We start from the raw sequence: 19,350 nt of genomic DNA on the forward strand, positions 1-19,350 counted from the left end.
ACATCCGTGCCTTGAAATTTTATAAATCTTATCTCGTTGAAAATGTTATAAAAAAAATCTACGCAATGAGTACAAACAACAATATCAAATTTAGAATTTTTACGAAATATTCGGAGGTATTTATCATTTTAGGCACAATTTTAAAAAATTAAATGTATATTCATATCCATTATGCAAACCACCACAAAGGATACATAATACTTTATGTGGCCATATTTTGGTTTATGCATCAACTAATTTTCCATTGCAACTAATAAAACGATGTACTCCCTCTGTTTCAAGAAAAGCGATACTTTCACTTTAGGCACAATTCTCAAAAATTGAATGCATAGCCATTATGCAAACCTAGGGGTGCACATACCCTACCCATATCCGCCAACCCTACCCTACCCTACCCGCCAGTTTTTTAACCGTACCCTACCTTATCCACTATTTGGCGGGTAGGGTGGCGGGTGAAGATTTTCTTAACCGCAAGTAAACGGATAGGGTGGCGGGTATAGGCCATATCCTACCCACCCTACCCGTTGTGCAGCCATAGTTCTATCTCAGTTGTTATGTTGTCGCGTCGGATGAGTAAACCTGAAGTTACTTTTACAAGGGGATGTTCAAATGATCGAGGGTCCAAGAGAGGTAGAATATCAGCTGCTTCAAGTTATGTGGGGTTTGAAGTGTGGGTGCAAAGAACTGAGTTCAAAAAAGACAGAACTTGGGTCGTCTTCTTCACAGATGAGATAACCCAATACTCTGTTTTTTCAGCAAGATTCGAATTTGAAAGTGCCATATTTTCAACAGTTGCTACTTCTTTTCATAGTGATGCAAACTAGTAGGCATGAAATGTCAAACTTTGTTAAAGCAAGTCAATTTTGAGAAGGATGCTACTAACAAACAAACCTAAAAGCAAGTTTGGGACTTGAAGGAAGGTGAAAACCATCCATTTTGAGCCAAGTAGTAAGTAGTACGCGTTAAATTGTGCTTGGGAAATTAGCTGGATCCAACCGTGTTTATTAGATTACAAAGAATTTTCAAAAAGCAAAACGCCAACACCCACTCAATTTTGTTAAAGCAACCTGTAACAGAAAAGAAGAAAGGAAATATACATTATATGAGCAGCATTGCGACTAAGGATATATCAAACACATTTGTGATTGGTTTTCAGCATCTATCTCCTTCTTGTTTTGCTCCACTTGTCAGTGGTTAGCTTCTTTTCGTCTCTTATATATCTAAAACCTTGAATTCAGAAATTAACCAGCAACTATGGCTAGTTTCTTCATTTCTCCTTCTTCATTTGTAATATTTTTGATTTTATCCTCTATAACTCTCCCTTGCTTTGCTCTTCATGATGACAGAAAGGTGCAGAATATATTTCTCTAATCTGTATTACAAATTCTTTCATATACTGGGGATTGTATTTTTTTCTTACAGATTTGATTATGTTATAACTAAAACGGTTATACCCGCCACCCTACCCGACCCGCCAGAGAATGGGTTGGGTAGGATCTTACCCGTTTAATGGCGGGTAGGGTGGCGGATAAAAATTTTCTTAACCGCCAGTAAACGGGTAGGGTGGCGGGTATAGACCATATCCTATCCACCCTACCCGTTGTGCAGCCCTATGCAAACCACTACAAAGGATCCATAACACATCATGCAACCATATTTTGGTTTATGGATCGACTAATTTTTCCGTTTCAGAAAAAGTGATACTTTCACATTCCGTTTCGGGAAAAGTGATCCTTTCGTCCCGTTTCAGAAAAAGTGATACTTTCGCTCCGTTTTGGAAAAGTATGAAACGAAGCGAAAGTATCACTTTTTCTGAAACGGGGCGAAAGTAGTCGCAGACAAACCCCATCTTCAGATTCTTCTTCGGTCGGCCTTCCCACGGTGACAACGGTTGTACTAGTATGTTTAAATTCATGTTAGAAAGGTTAAATTATGTTTGGTGAAATAACTTAGACAATAAAAAAATATATATGCATATGTTTCGAGTTCGGATCTCCATACAGGTTTGATCCTGATTTGGAATTCGGGATGTTACAAACCGAGTAATGCTCTAACATACGGCTTTGTGGATGTATATAACGATACCTGGACAAATGGATCTTATATGAATCCTATGATGAAATACCACCTAAGTGGTGAGGTGGGCCAAGTAAGATGGAAATTTCTTCGAACGACAAACATCCGAACCCCACGTACCGTGTGAAAGTAATGGCTCCTAGCAAATCAAGAAAAGTCGTGGCAAAGAAAAATATTTTTATCATGTGGACATGGACGAAGCTAACTTTATTTTTTGGGGAAATTACCATATGCATATTCGGGTGCATGATAATACCGATACTCCAATGCATTTCTCTGCTCGCTGCTGGCGCACCTCTTCTAATTATTGGTCATTTATGTCAAATCCTTGGTACTGCTGTTCGATATATCTCTTCGGGTTTCTTCGAAAAGTCTTCTTTTCGTTTCTTATTATCTGACTCCCTCCCTTTTGTTTTTTTAACTCGGAACCAACACGTGGCTTTCCTTAATTGTCTAGAAGTATAAGAAGGTTGGAAGCTTTGTTACGCTTAGAGAAACACGAAGGTGAAAATCTACGAGGTCACTTATGTAAGTGGATAATCGGGACAGAAAACTGCCTTTATATTGGGTGTTTTATTGAATAGACTAGAGTCAAACGGTTTTTGCTTCCCTCAAACAATTGAGTTTCCCCGATAACAACGATCTTACCAAACTACCAATCTCATTATAGACGAACAATTTTTATGAACACGCAAGCATGAACATTAAAATACCCCCGGCTTGATTAGGTATTACCCCAAGCTCGTCCATCTTTATGGGTGGAAATATCCTCGTTTATTAAAGGGGAAAAGAGAGCAGCGGCAAAATACTAACAACCAAACCTCGCCACTCCTCTTTTCTTTTTCTCCTTTTCGCCGCCGATACTCTGATTTTTTCTCCTCCTCCACTAAAACTCCCCTGATATACCATGCAAATTTCTATACAATTAATAATTTCCTCTCAGTTTATTCGTAAATACAATTTCACAATCAACGCGTACAGGTCATTTCTACGTTATCAGCTTCGATTAGGTTATAAGATTCATTTCCAATTTTTGGTCTTAGATCTGTTTGATCATAAATTTATCTTCACTGATTCGTGTAACCGATTCATATTTTCATTTCCAGTTTCGATCTTAGATCGGTTTGAGCATAAATTTATCTTCACCGATTCATATTTTCGTAGAGCTAAAGGATTTCTATGCAACTGCTTTGCTATGGGTGGAGGAATTTGTTTAGGGTTTTACAAAATGATGAATTTTATAGCATACTGTTTCAGGAAAATTCATACTTTCAATTTGGCCAATTTTCGGCAAAATGAAGGAATTTTTTTTTAAATGAATGTATCACTTTTCCTGAAACATTACTGAGTTCGTAAGGAATTGTCATCATGCCGGTTGCTCGTCGTCGATCCGAAGAGGGCAAATCAGTCTCAACGAAGAGGTACATTGTCATGTGGCCTTGCCAAGTATGTTGTTGTTTATACAATCGTCTCTATAATTTCAATTCTCGTCTCTATATATTATAGCTACTCCATATGGAATCCTTTTAGGAACTAAACACTCATATAAACAACTATATGTTATGATTCTAAACCTTCCTTATATAAGCTTATATCTTCTCTGCTTAAAGAAAAATTGTTAGGTTCTCTTTAGTAACCCATTTTCTTGAAATAAAACCTAAAGCTCAAACCCTATAATTTCTTGAATAATTCACTTTCTTGAGACAAACACACAGAGCTCAAAGTAAATCTTTAACTTTCTTCTTCTTCTTCTTCTTCAAGCTGAAACATAAATCTTGGTTCTTCTTCACCAACCAGGTAATTGAAATGTAATACCTCTCCACTGCTTCTTTTCCATACCTCATCATGCTCTCTTGATTCCCTAACCTTTTCTCATTACATTCTTTATAATTGTATATGTTTTATAATGAAATATGATTTAATTTCAAACTTCTTTTTGTTTCATCTCTCTGTAAGATAATGTCTGATCATGTAATATGCAACCTCAAATCTTGAAACATTGAAAGATATGTTCTAATGGTAACCATCAGAAGCTGTGTGTGTTAAAACTTCTAATCTTTTAGTTGGAATTTAGGTTCTTTTTTTATTTGAGTTTCAAGAACACCATGGAAACCCCTAGATTAGAATTGGTGTAGCATCTCTTAATAATGAAGAATCTTGTGAGATTAAGATGATTAGTTTCTACAACAAGAATGTTTCCATTTATTAAATCAAGTTTGCATAACTTTTTTTACTCTAAACTAAGGAAAGCTTCCAATGTCTTTAATGGGTTTTTTTGTTGTGGTTAAATGTATACATAGAAAGCTTCCAATGGCATGGTTAAGTGAACTTACTGTGTTTCTCTTTGTCTTTCCTTGGGTAGCATCAGTTTATACAATGAGCTCTACTTCAACGGGTACCAGTGGTTCCGGGGGAGATGAAATAGCTAAAAGGGTACTCTGCTGCATCTCATTTACGACATTGAATTATACGTCTTATGATAAAGAACTTTTCCCTTCTGGAAAACACTGCATTGTTTTTGTTGTTACGATGATGGACATTCTGATCTTGAACAACACTAATACAATTGAATTTTATTCGAACATTTTCCCTTACAGATTAAATTCATGGAGTTGAATTGCGTTCCTAAGTTGGAGATATTGGTAGAGAAGATCCAAAATAGACTTCATCAGGAGGTACTTATTTCTCTCGATTATTTCCTTTCCCTCCCGTAGCTTTTTCTTTTGTTTTGTCACACTGCTTTCTTCTACTTTTTCAGTTGCGTGACTAAATGATTATCTTTTATAGGTTGACACAAGCGGTTATCTTCCGCAGTGTCAAAAAGATATAACAAGGCTGCTGAGTAGTTTGCGAATACCTGAATTTAAATATAGTAAATATGATGATAAAAAGGTGTGGAATTTGGAGGAACGATGTCGTAATTATTTGGAGAATCCGGTACTCAGTGCGGCTCTTACAGCGGTTAGTCAAATTTTAATCTTAGTCGTGTCTTTCATGCACGTGTTTATTTCTTGTGTACAGTAGCATCACAAGACTGGTAATATGGATGAAAACTGGATTGCCATATTTAAACCCGGTTTCTACAAACTCACAACAGACATAAATTTATACCCATAGCGTCATGTTTCTCGTCCAAATCTCTCTCTCTCTCTCCTCAAATTTTAAATGAAGTCAGACATTTTATTGTTTTTGTTGCCCAATCACCAAATATTTATAGGTTTTGCTTCTGTTGCTAATATGCACCGAAAATCAGCCATATACTTTATATCCTCACTCCTTCCTACCAAATGATGCACAAATCAGTCATGTGATAGGGTATTTGTCATTTTAAACTTATATCATTATGATGAAATCGCAGAGCTATTACTATTTGTGTTACTTTTCTGCTTATTGTTTGCTTTGGTCAATTAATCTGTTGACCTTGGTGTATGCCGATTTGAAACCAACTCCACATGTGTAGTTTTCTACACAGCCTGTCACAAGCCAGGATAAAGGAGGAGTGTTTGGGATTGGCGTATTTCCCTGTGAAATCAGGGTTGCGATAGGCGTGGCGAGCCAGCGATAAACCAATAGAGGCCGAGAGCAGTACCAAGATGGGTGACCGCTTGGGAAGTCCTCGTGTACCTTTGTTTGGTTGAAAACCAGCCATTCCCTTGGAAAAGGCGAGAGCAGTACCAAGATGGGTGACTGCTTGGGAAGTCCTCATTGTGCCTTTCTAGCCTAATCCAACTTGTTTGGGACTAAAGGTTTAGAAGAAGAAGAAGAAGTGTATGCCAATTTGGTAAAGGGCCAAACTTGGCATACCATGATAATAGGGTCTTTACTACTTGTAGATTTTTTAAGGATATCTAATATTTGTGAATCACCATTAGTGGTCAACCTCTCTACTTGGGATCTGAGTAAATAGTATGTGTGCTGATCCCAAGTCAGCAAGTTTTGCCAGTTTTTGTTTGCCTTAGTAGGTAATAGTAATGCTTCTGTCCCACAAACCATTAATGTGATATTAAATAAAGAGAATCACTGTGCTAGGAAATAAGCTTGACTCACTGACGTTTGCTTGTATGGTTTAATTTTCACCATCCTATGTCAGCTTGTTTTCATACAACAGTCAGTTAGTTGCTTGGTTTTCTTGTCTGAAGAGTAGAACTCAGAAGTGAAAGGATTAGTTGATATTCATGTGATTCACATATCTAACATTAAGCTAGTCAAGGTTCATTCAAAAATCCTGGAGGTCCCCAGGTCGAAAGAAGTATTTCTTCTATAGATGAATATGCATCACGATGTTCATATTGATTTATTGTACTGATTATATACGATCATTTTATGATTTTTTAAAATAAATGGTATGCACTAATAGTTAAGTGTTTCTCAAGTTTTATCTTATTTTTGTAATACTTGTTGTTCATCTGTCTTGCTTTATCAATGATTGGTGCTACTATTCGTTAAGTCCATTATAAGATCCCCCCCCCCTTTTTTGTGCTTGTTGACAGAAACGCCAGGTTGCAGATGTAAATCAAGGACGATCATCTGTATATCTATCCTCAATGCTGCCACTTCCAACACCAATAACAGGGTCTCAATCTGCGCCATGGGCCATGCATAGGACGAACAGCTCAGTGCACAATGCAGTTTATATGGATACAGTCTATTACCCTTATCAGAAGACGGATCCTCCACCAAGAAACGCACAATATGGATTGAATACTTCATCATATGCTGCAGATTCATCTATCGTGGGAGTACCAACTGGAACACAAGATTATTCTGGCTATGCATCGTATTCAACTTATGACGATCCTTATGGTTATGGAACTATTGGATATCAGGATAACTGCCAGCAAGGTAATCAACCGTATACTCCTCAACTTGGAGGGTTTCAAAACTCAGGTTCTCCTTATCAGCCTCTTACCTCATCTCAGAATTCAGGCTCTTATGCGGGGTCTGCAAGTTATTCAAGCGTTTACCACGATACTGGGGATTATCAGACATCTGGAGGGTTAGTAAGCACTGCCTATAGTAGTCAATTAACGCAGGCCGACGTATGGAATGATGGTAGTAGCTATGCAGATTATCCCTCTCCTCATTACTCAGAATACACACCTGCACACTCAAGCAATGCTCAAAGTTCCAGTAATTTAGCTGTTACTGCCGATAATTATAGTCAAACTTCATCAGTTGTTACCTGTGCTCCCGGAACTGAAAATAAATCCACCACCAGAGCGGCTACTCGTGATTCTCGAACCACCAACCGGCACATACTCAACCACTTGGTGACACCATTTGTACTTCCTGATGTTCTTGGTGTATTACCTACTCAACTTCCTGGCACTACGTCATGGAAATTTATGCCCACACCGTCCAACAGGACCAACACCACATCCTGGAGACCCGGACCCACTGCATCTAGCACCCCATCATGGACTAGACCTGAACTAACTGCATCCAGTGCCACACCATGGACACCAGAACCCACTTCAACCAGCAGAATGTCACGGAGACCAGAACCCATTTCATCTGGGTTGCCTACTGTTCAGGTTCGGGGTTTATTTATTTACTTTTGGGTAAACTGCACACAGTCACACACATGCACATGTCAACAAGGATAGCTACATGAACAAATTTCGGTTTACTTCGGTTGAGCTGCACATGTTGTTTTTGCTCCAAGGTTCTTTCAATTTGAATTCTAGGCCTTTGAAATCTGGGTGCTTAAAGTCACATTGCGCTATTAATGCACAGGTCAGTAGTTTAGAAGCTATGCAATAGGGTCTTCTGCACTAGATTCAGCAGGTTGTCACATGGTGATATTAAGGCATGGACCATTTTGGCAACAATGCAAGTACTTTTTGTGGTACAGTAGGAGCTTTTGGAAGAACTTGTAGAAGTTCATTTGCAGAGAGAAACCTTAGGAATTAGATGAAAGTTTGATTAAATGCTACACTGGAGCTTAGAAATAGACATTCTGCAAAGGTGAAAGCTGCTTTAGTTTATGTTATGAGAAGAAGATAGAAATTAGAAACTAGAGAGGTGGTGGTTGTAGCATGGTGATGGTGCGGTAGGGAGCTGGTTATTATTGTTTGTGGTGGGACAGGTTAAAGAAGTTGCTGTGTATTGCAGAAATTAGTAACCTTTCTTCTATTGTTTACAGAGAGATATTTTGCTGCTTATTTATTCCATAGTAAAGAAAGATGTGTTGGTTTTTCCCTTGCTTCTGAAATGCTAATTTGATGTTCCAAACACCCTATTTAACTATCAAAAAGGAATTCTTTGGGGGTATTCTTATTAAAGCTGTCAATCCTAGTTGATGTCTTACATATTGATAGTATGCATTTCATTTACATCTCTGAGAGGCCTTTAATATCAGGTGCTATATGTGCTTGTTTATTTTTTATGCTTACATGATGCAAGTTATGGTAACTGTTGTCATGGTGAATTGATATATAACCTTGACTTGAGGATTAGCAGCCTCATTTGGTTCTTCTTTGATATATTTTTGTTCATTCTTTGGTGACATCTTTTTTGACAATTTTTTTCCATTTCTTTTTACCCCCCTCCCCTAAACTGCATATAATCTAGAATGGCATGTTTAAGGTAGTAAACTTTTGCTTTTATTTAGGTAATGTGTGATAAGTGCAAAAATCGAGTCTAATTTAGTATGACATTAGCATAAGGGGGCTCAAAATTTAGTTCATGTGTCTGTGTGCCATTTTTTCAGGCTGAAACTAAACTGAACTATTTGTATTGTTATGACTTTTTATAGCAGGTGAGTCAAGTAACAGGTGGCACATATGGCGGTTACCAGAGACAGGGTCCCGCTGCTTTCCAAAATTATGGTGTCAGCCGTACTCCATCACTTCTCCAAATGCCTTTGGACTTGAATCCAGTTCCTTGCGAAGTTTCCCATGGTATTCAGCAGACTGCCTTTTCTCAAGGACCTACTTCATGTTTTCCTGCTACACATCCTGGTGCTCGGACTTATGCATCAGGGTTGCAATCTGGTTCTTCAATGGATACACGGCGAGCAGATGAACTGCAGATCACAACAAATGCCAGTATTCTTCCTCCTTTTTTGGTTGATGATCAAGTCGAACAAGAAGAAGCATTGTCAGAACATGATCAAGTTTGTGGTAAGATTCCTGAATTTCCAGATATTTCCTATCCCGTTGAATGACAAATCTTTGCTGTGAGATTGGCGACTATGAGAGGATAGAAACTACATCTCAATCTCAGCCAGGAAATATTGTAAGCATTATAGTCGGTGAATTTTGTAAACCGGAACAGTTTAGGCCCCTTTTTGAATTGTTGTTTTATGTTAGCTTTCCTTCTGAGCCATGTTTAGTTCAATACTAGCATCCAACAATGAAGGTAGTAGTAATTAGGTGTAGATCTATTTTTATTCGCAATATGCATCCTTCTCAATAATCCTTCTTCAAGTGGGTTATCTGAAAAATCGAGCTATTACTGCTTCTAAAACTGTCAATTTCAAAACTTCAACATATCCAGATTCAGTCCTTTCTCTACTTGGAAACTACGGCTTTACCAAACCTCACATTTCCATAATCCTCTCACACAATCCTCAGGAAACCCTTGAAGGTATGTGTCGTGTCCCTTAATGTTGACAGCGGTGGGGAATTCAGCTTGGCACAATCCTAGCTGAATTTTTATAGTTTCTCAACCGTGCGATCTGTTTATTGCTTATGGATATTGGACACTTGTTATGAATAATATTAAAAAAATGGGTAGCAATTAAAATACTTGATTTTTCAGATTTATTTCCAAATGAACTGCGATGTACGATCCGTATTTACAAAGTTTTCGGATTTTCTTACTCTTTTAGCCGAAATCATTTTAATCGAGACGGGTCGAGATCGTCTGTGCCACTGCTTGTGTGTGCCCTATGTGCCATACCAATAGAAACACGCCACATCATTCCTCTCATTAACCATGACTAACTAAATAGATTTTCTATTTATACAACACTAATCGATTAGGAAAGATAATTAATTAGTTAAAGAAGATATTACAAATCCAAGAGAAAATACCGTGTTTCTATTGGTGTGGTACATAGGGCACACCCAAGCAGTGGCACAGACGATCTGGACCCAATCGAGACATTTCAAAATCGAGCAATTATCGCAATATAATATTTTTTAGCCAACGTGATACATTTTTTTCCTTTCTTACTTGCCTGGTGAACGCAATAAAATAGTGTCAAAATAGAGTCCAATTTTGTCCATATTATTTTAAAAAGTGTGCACAAAACAAAACAACCATATTATTGTTCCAAAATGTCCGTTTTCTGATTAATAAAATTCGATTTTCTTTTACATTAATCAAATATTTATTTTAGGAAAAGAAATAAAATCCCCAAAATATCGTGATTTAATATGGAGTAATTATAACCGAATTATTTTATTCTTGTCCGACGAAATAATACTGTGATGAGTTCACAGTATAATGTTCAGTCAATTAAAAGTCGATATTCGAGACAATTGCACTGGGTCGAGATCGTCTGTGCCACTGCTTGTGTGTGTCCTATGTGCCATACCAATAGAAACACGCCACATCATTCCTCTCATTAACCATGACTAACTAAATAGATTTTCTATTTATACAACACTAATCGATTAGGAAAGATAATTAATTAGTTAAAGAAGATATTACAAATCCAAGAGAAAATACCGTGTTTCTATTGGTGTGGCACATAGGGCACACCCAAGCAGTGGCACAGACGATCTAGACCGAATTGCACTACGCTTAGCTTTATGCATTTAGATGTTTTTTTTATCACCCATTAGGTGGATCAAAGTAACTAGATTTTGTGCCTGTGCGCTTTGCAAACTTGGTAAACCAATTCAATCAACAACTACAAATAGAATGGCATTACTATGCACCAACTACAAATACAATGTATCACTGCCTCTTTCTTCGAACCATATTTTTAATTTGGTAAAGCTCGGCTTCGCCACGCCCGTCGTTTATGATTTTTATTTGGTGTGGCTCGGCTTCGCCTCGCCCCCATCCCGATGCATTTTTTATCTGGTATGGCTCGGCTTCGCCTCGCCTCGCCTGTCACTTAAGATTTTTCATTTCGTGTGGCTTGGCTACGCCTCTCCCCGTCGTGATACATTCTTGAAATCTGTATAGCTTACTTCGGTTTTAAAAACTATTCATAAAATCTGCATTCTTCCTTACCATAGTTCGTACCTTAAAATGCAAAAAGTTTCATTAAGTTCACTGCTCGTGGATAGAGTAATGCTTCCATCTAATATTAAGTAATTTGAGTATGTAAACTACTAAGATTTTCAATACGCTACGGGCATATATCTTTTCTCATAAATTTTATACAATTTTGTTTTACCAAAACTGGCATTTAACCATGCTACACACGGCCCCGTTGTGATACATTAAACCTTAATTGCAGACTCCTAGATGTCATCTTTAAAAGGTGTGGATTTTATATGAAATCCAAAGAGTAGGTGAAACTCTAATTAGTCCAATATGATCCCCCTTTTAATTAAGAGTTAATATTGGCATATTGGCACTCGAATCATGTAAGGTTTTATCCCACTCAAATAAGAATACCATTTGTGGGAGTCGAACCGCACATCTACATGGTTAAAAATTATGTGCTCTTCCATTTGAGGTAAGATAGTAAGTACCTCAATTTAGAAGAAAAAGAATTAGCTAGTATTTGAGATGTAATGTTAAAAATGAAAAGCTACGTCAGTTATAGACAAATGCCTAAGCAATTCCTAAGCAGGTGCATACCAACTCAAAACTGTACCCCAACCTCAAAACTGTATTTGAGGCCTTGGAACCATTTCTCTTAACAGGTTTTTTCCATTATTTTTTGTATTTGCCCCTACTGTAGCTACAAAAAGAAGATAATATTCACAATTATTATATAATCATGTTCTTGTCACGCCTGGTTTAGAGAAGAGGCAGCTGCCGCAAAAAAGAAAACCATCTAAATTGTTGGCAAAAAAACGTATACTGGGAGGTATTATAGCCTTACAGGTAATCTAAGAATTTTTAGAATGTTCCATATACAAAGAATAGCCTTACATGTAATAATTTTACATCCAGGAATAGCTGGAGCAGGTTTTCATTTGTAGGAATGCTTATGCTAACACCCTAGTTGCAGTAGCACAACCATTTGTAGGGATTCAGCCCTCACAGCTAAATCATGGGCAATGCTGATAACGACCAGCACAGCAAAAGAACGAAGCTGGCCAAAGGTTGAATTTGAAACCGACTCGGAAAACTTGCATCGATTCCTAACCTTAGATGTCGATCCGCCTTGATACATCTCAGGAATGATCTCTGAAACCAAACAAATCATGACACAGATCCCCCAATGCATCGTCAAACACAACTACAGGGAAGGCAATCAGGCAGCGGATGGATTGGCCAATCTGGCGGCAGACGACAACCAACTGGAGAACCTTACAACTTTATTTTGGGACCATACAATCCCACCATGCATTAGTCAAATTTTAATGGATGACTCCTTGGGTATCACCTACCCTCTTATAGTTGCCGCATTATTTTAATAATATTTACATGCTTCAAAAAAAAATACACAAACAAAATAAGCATAAGAGTGTAAAAAACATATAGAACGGAGCAAAATAAATGAAAAAGAACCTTTTATTATACCACTTATTATTGTCCCTTTTTTTGGTATACTGTCAATTGTTTTGCAGTGCATTAAACCCCTCTTGCCTTGGTTGCAATTTGGTCACCTGTTGATAACATTGGTTGTGAGTTAGGTCACCTGCAAGTCTTAACATAAATTTAGTATTCAAAAATCCATGAGTTAACATTGACAACAGAAGAGATTATAAATTACCGTCATCGAGAACGATCTCAACATTCATCTTCTTGAATCTCTCTGACTTGATGAAGTTCTCAGCACCATCATGACCACCAAATCACTTAGACACACTACAATACAACACATTTCATATCTTGTCAACCTCCATCATAGATATCAACCAAATACATTAAAATTTGCATCAAATAGAAAATGATTCCGTTTGTGATGTTTAGGTAATATATTGTGAACGGAAGATTTGAACTGTGATTCACCCCTAATTGTGGATGGTGCACCGACTTTCTTCCACAGGTTCACAGTATGCAATCGGTAAGAATAAGTATGTCAATTATGAAACCATAAGAATAATGGTCATTATTCTTTTCAGGGAAACAACCCAACCATCGAATCCAGGACCAAATTATTTCCTCAGGTTAGAGAAAAAAATTGACAGTTATATCTTTGACATAGAATTAGGTATAGTTTAACCAAATAAACGCACATGCTGAAGATTAAAAGTTAAATGAAGATTGAGTAACATCAAGGTCGCTCAATCATTACGAAAAACTTACTAAGTCATTAAGAAGACATATGGAAAAATCAAGTACTAATTCAGCTCTAACTAATCAAGTAAACCCTAACAAATCAAATATCACGAATAAAGAGAAAATGGTTAGGTCAATTAGTCATGTACCTGACACTAATCAGGCCAAAACCAAATTCGAATGAAACCAAAGCTTCCCACTACCTCACGGACTCTAAATCACGCCCTAACCTTCTGATTTCACGACCATATAAGTGGTAGCATATAATCATACACACAAAAAATAGAAAATCAAAATGAAACAGAATAAAGAGAAATAGATATCATACCTGATCAGGAGAAGAAAGGAGTCGGTAGTGGAAACACAAGAGTTAATTACGTTTATGCGAGAAGATATTAGGGTTAGGGATTAAAATCGTACCTGCAAAACAAACGCCAAACACTCTATAACTTCATCTTTTACATATTCTCTGGATTTCTTATGAAACCCTATCTCTTAATTCAATCAAGCATCAACCCTCTTAATCTTTATCTATCAACAACCCAATAAACCTGTCGATTCCACAACAACATCAAAATCAGATGAAACCCTAAATTCTGTTTCTCTCTGATTTATTTCTTCAATCAACATAAACTCTCTTCAACCTTCATTAACCACACAGATTGCTCAACTGACTCTGTCGATTGATTCTCACAGACTCTGAGCAGAAGAACAACAGAGTTTGTTTTGTAGAAAAGAAACCCTAGGTTTGTTCGTAGTTTTTTTTTTTGTCACTGGTTGATAAATATAAAACTTTATTTTTTTAGCTAAAAAAAGCCTTGTTTTTCTCTCCTCCGAGGAAAAGTGGAAAATAGCAATTCTGTGAGTGGGTGAGGGTCACCGTTCAACGTGAAGCCTAATGATCTTAGGCTTTTAAAGGAGTTAGATAGATGGTGAGTACCAAAAATTCTAACAAGGCACAAACTACAATTGAAAACGAAAGCAAAAACCATTCGCCTCTCTTCATAGTTACACTTTGCATTTGAATATGAAAGTAAAAGCCAGTTTGATTTGAATCTCTGAACTAATCACTATATTTTTAATCATCTTTAAAAGTTGTTATTGTTGGATATTTTCAACAAACCCTTAATTTGTAGGCGCTATACAGAGTTTTCGGTGATCGACCTGACCCAAACTTCAAATATTACTTAGTAGAGGGTGATAAGAATGAAATTCTTAACATTACCATGTATAACATGCATGATGAAGGTGATCCTAAAACCTATGCCGAGGGAATGAGTTCCAGAGATGCTAATTTATGGAAATAGGCTATCAATGATGAAAAACATTCACATTTAACAAATGGAACTTGGGTATACTGTGATTTACCTCATGGTGCTAAGGCAATAGGATGTAAATGGATATTCAAGAGAAAGTTGAATGTAGATGGTACCATTGATAATTTTAAAGCCAAATTGGTTGCTAAGGGTTATAAACAAATACATGGTATTGATTACTTTGATACATATGCTCATGTTGCACGAATCACATCTATTCGTTGCTTGATCACACTTGCTTCTATTCATAAGCTAGTTGTGCATCAAATGGATGTCAAAACCGCTTTTCTAAATGGTGATTTAAAAGAAGAAATATATATGGAACAACCCGAAGGTTTCATATTACCAGGCCAAGAGAAGAAAGTGTGTAAGTTAGTGAAATCCCTCTATGACTTGAAGCAAGCTCCCATGCAACGACATGAGAAATTTGACAAAGTGGCTTTGTCATATGGTTTTGTTGTGAATGATGCTGATAAATTTATCTATATTAAACAAGATGAATATGGATGTGTAATTCTCTGTTTGTATGTTGATGACATGCTTATTTTTGGGTCTGACTTGTCTATTGTGGAAGATACTAAGAAATTTCTTAGTTCTAATTTTGACATGAAAGATCTAGGGGAGGCTGATGTAATATTAGGAATTAAAATCCTAAGAAAGGGAGATGAGTTGGTTTTAACCCAATCTCATTAGATTGAGAAATTTCTCAAGAAATATGGTCATTTTGATGACAAACCATCCCCTATTCCTCTTAGTGTAAAATTAATGAAGAACACTGAAAGAGCTCATAAACAACTTGAGTATTCTTGTGTTGTTGGTAGTCGTATGTATGCCATGCATTGAACAAGACCGTACATAGCCCAAGCAGTGGGAGTGCTATGTCGTTTCTCAAGTAACCCCGGAATTGAACATTGGAAAGCAATTTCAAGAGTGTTGGCTTACTTGAAGGGAACCATAGATTAAGGTTTACATTTCCAGAGTTATCCCGCTGTATTAGAAGGATACAGTGATGCGAACTGGAACGATGTAGAATCCAAATCCAAGTCTACAAGTGGATGGATATTTACATTGGGAGGTGCTGCTGTGTCTTGGGGTTCCAAGAAGCAGACCTGCATTTCTGATTCAACAATGTTATCATAATTGATTGCACTTACAGATAGAGCATCTCGTAGGATTTTTTTTGTTTCAGGTTTCTAATGACAGTTAGAAAAACTGAACAGAAATATTGTTTTTTCAAACAGACACCATTGTTGGAAGAGATGTTTATTCTCACTGAAATGATGCCTGTTGGAGATGAAGAGTCATCTTCAACAGATGCTAAACTCTCTATAAATTGCGTCTTTGTTTTCCGTTCAAAACACATCAAAAACTCTCTCTGTTTTCTCTCTAACAAGCATCATAAGAATCAAAACCTGTGTGTTCTTGGTTAGGTCAAGGTTGTACAAGCTTTGAATCTAACATTGTTGTAGGGCTTCAAGTATCCTGACGGCAATATGCATTGACCTATTTGTACTCGCCAATTTAATTGGGAAGGGTCGAATAATTGTCGAAAATAATCTATTTTAGAGCCTTGAACCCAGAAGACAACATTCTTTTCTTCACCCTGTTTTAGTGTCAATTTTCCAACAGTTTTCGACAATTATTTCGACATAGAGGGTGAATATTCAATGGCTGCTTCACAATCTATGCAAGTCATGAATCAGACTTTTAATAGGTTAGAACGTTTTGAAGGAGAGGGTTTTACTCGCTGGCAAGAGACTCTGAAATTCAACCTGATGTTTCTGAAGTTATGGTACATCCTGGAAGATGGGTTAGAGGCCATTCCTGGTCCTACTGAGAAGGACGATGAGGAATTGAAGAAAAGGCGAAAGAAGCGTGAAGAAGATGATTTCATGTGTCGTGGTCATATTCTGAATGCTTTGGGGTTGAATGTTTATAATGCTCATCGTACTTATGGAACTGCGAAGGAACTATGGACTGCACTGGAGAACAAATACAAGATTTTTGAGGCCAGTAAAAAGAAGTTCCTGATTTGCAACTTTATGGATTAGAAATTTGGTTGAAAGTAAGTCTATCGTTGCCCAGGTCAGTGATCTTTTGCTTATTGTTAATCATCTTAAAGATGCTGGTATTCACCTGGTAAGTTCATTCGTTGTTGGGGTTATCATTTCTCGTCTTCCCCCTTCATGGAATAGTTACAAGAAGAAACTTAAGCATGCTGAAATTGATTATGACTTAGAAGGCTTGCAGTGTCATCTTCGTATTGAAGAAGATGCTCATAAGCGAGAGATTAAGGATAGTCAGCAAACTGAAAATCATTCTAAGATTAATAATGTGCAAGAATCGAAAACCTTGAATTCTTTGGAAGTTCAGAATGATTCTCAGTTTAAGAAGCAACATCCCAACAAGAATAAAAAGAAGAAAGGCCCTTGCTTCTTCTGTAAGAAACCCAGCCATTTTGCTCGTGATTGTCGTCTAAAGAAGAAACAATTGAAAAACGAAGCAAATACGGTCGATGATAGCAAACTTTTCATTGTTGTGCAAGAGGCCAATATTGTTGCAGATCATGGAAGTGGATGGTGGTACGACACTGGTGCAACCATTCATATCTGTAAAGACCGAAACCTTTACAACACATATGAATCTGTTACTGGAGAAGAAGTCACTTCCGCAAATCGCCTCCCTAGTAAAGTACATGGCAAAGGCACTGTTGAACTCAAGTTTACTTATGGAAAGATTGTTACTCTTACCAATGTATTACATGTCCCAGACATTTGTAAGAATCTTGTTTCTGGAGTCCTTGTTGGCAAGACCGGTTTCAAGGTTACTTATGAGTCTGATTAGTTTGCACTGTCCTAAAACGGAATGTTTGTTGAACAAGGATATGCTTGTAACAGGATGATTAAACTTAACTTAATAAATAATGGTTCTGCTTATATTGTTGACTCTATTGATTTATGGCATGCTAGATTAGGATATGTGAATTATGGTTCTCTTAGAAACATGAACAAATTAGGACTAATTTCTCATTGCAATTTTGATAATGTTTCTAAATGTAAAATATGTGTGCAAGCAAAAATAACTAGGATACCTTTTAAATCTATAGTAAGAAATTCTTCCTCACTTGAATTAGTGCATAGTGATGATGATGATTTGAAAAGTCATGTCACTCGTGGTGGAAACAAATATTATGTCACTTTTATTGAAGATAGCACTAGATATGCTATACTTACTTGATGAAATCAAAGGATGAAGTCTTTGATAAATTTAGAATTCACAAAGTAGAAGTAGAAACATAATTAGAACAGAAAATTAAAATTTTACGTTCTGATCGTGGTGGTGAATATTATCCTTCTGAATTTACTGCATTTTGTCAAGAGGATGGTTTAATACATGAATTTACTGCACCATATACACCTCAACAAAATGGTATTGCTGAAAGAAAGAATAGGACTTTGATTGACATGGTTAATGGTATGCTTATTAGTTCTGGTTTGCCTAATTCTTTGTGGGGTGAAGCCATGTTGTCTGCATGCTATATTTTGAATAGAGTACCCTTGAAGAAGAAGAAGAACGTTTCCCCTTATGAACTGTGGTTTAAGAGAAAACTTAATTTGAAAAGACTCAAAGCATGGGGTTGTCTAGCGTATGTTATAAAACCCGATCCTAAAAGACCAAAGCTAGGAAATAGGGCTTATAAATGTGCTTTTGTTGGATACTCTCTTAATAGTATTACCCACAAATGTTTAATCCTTGATACTTTTGAGATTATAGAATCTGTAGATGTGGAATTTTTTGAAAGCATGACAAGGACTAGTTCTTAGACACTACCCACTGAAAACCCATTGTTACCAAGTCTAGAACCAATGAAGACTGATAACAATGATGAACCTTCCTCCTTTACACAAAACAATGATATTTCAGTTCCCACTGAAGATATTGAACCTAGAAAAAGTAAGAGAGGAAGAATAGAGAAAAGGCCTGACCCGGACTTCAAATATTACCTTGTAGAGGGTGATAAGAATGAAATTCTTAACATCACCATGTATAATATGCATGACGAAGGTGATCCTAAAACCTATGCTGAGGTAATGAGTTCCCGAGATGCTAATTTCTGGAAAGATGCTATCAATGATAAAAAGCATTCACATTTAACAAATGAAACTTGGGTATACTGTGATTTACCTACTAGTGCTAAGGAAATAGGATGTAAATGGATATTCAAGAGAAAGTTGAATGTACATGGTACCATTGATAAGTTTAAAGCCAGATTGGTTGCTAAGGGTTATAAACAAATACATGGTATTGATTACTTTGATACATATGCTCATGTTGCGCGAATCACATCTATTCGTTGCTTGATCGCACTTGCTTCTATTCATAAGCTAGTTGTGCATCAAATGGATGTCAAAACCGATTTTCTAAATGGTTATTTAGAAGAAAAAATGTATATGGAACAACCCGAAGGTTTCATATTACCAGGCCAAGAGAAGAAAGTGTGTAAGTTAGTGAATCCCTCTATGGCTTGAAGCAAGCTCCCATGCAATGGCATGAGAAATTTTACAAAGTGGCTTTGTCATATGGTTTTGTTGTGAAT

At 36.9% G+C, this 19,350-nt stretch overlaps 1 protein-coding gene and 1 long non-coding RNA gene across 6 annotated transcripts; one reads left to right on the forward strand and one right to left on the reverse strand.

Annotated features, from left to right (window-relative positions):
- Nucleotides 1-2,639: 2,639 nt before the first annotated feature.
- LOC113310387 (SAC3 family protein A-like) lies at nucleotides 2,640-9,491 on the forward strand. Of its 5 annotated transcripts, XM_026559050.1 has the most exons (7): nucleotides 2,646-3,497; nucleotides 4,439-4,509; nucleotides 4,674-4,751; nucleotides 4,864-5,037; nucleotides 6,567-6,918; nucleotides 7,003-7,610; nucleotides 8,834-9,491. In XM_026559050.1, the coding sequence occupies exons 2-7, from the start codon at nucleotides 4,453-4,455 to the stop codon at nucleotides 9,242-9,244; spliced, it is 1,680 nt and encodes a 559-aa protein (XP_026414835.1). In that variant the 5' UTR covers nucleotides 2,646-3,497; nucleotides 4,439-4,452; the 3' UTR covers nucleotides 9,245-9,491. The 5 variants fall into 5 exon arrangements, with proteins under 5 accessions (XP_026414834.1, XP_026414835.1, XP_026414832.1 ...); XM_026559049.1 differs by having other exon boundaries at nucleotides 2,640-3,497; nucleotides 6,567-7,610; nucleotides 8,837-9,491; XM_026559047.1 differs by having other exon boundaries at nucleotides 2,648-3,497; nucleotides 4,445-4,509; nucleotides 6,567-7,610.
- Nucleotides 9,492-12,058: 2,567 nt separating this feature from the next.
- LOC113308268 lies at nucleotides 12,059-14,168 on the reverse strand. The gene is made up of 5 exons (XR_003339629.1): nucleotides 13,858-14,168; nucleotides 13,587-13,670; nucleotides 12,929-13,023; nucleotides 12,736-12,821; nucleotides 12,059-12,642 (listed from the first exon to the last, which is right to left on the reverse strand). It is a non-coding gene; the product is annotated as an uncharacterized LOC113308268 (long non-coding RNA).
- Nucleotides 14,169-19,350: the final 5,182 nt, after the last annotated feature.

Source organism: Papaver somniferum, chromosome 9, assembly GCF_003573695.1.
Source record: "Papaver somniferum cultivar HN1 chromosome 9, ASM357369v1, whole genome shotgun sequence".
NCBI classification, from domain to species: Eukaryota; Viridiplantae; Streptophyta; class Magnoliopsida; order Ranunculales; family Papaveraceae; genus Papaver; species Papaver somniferum.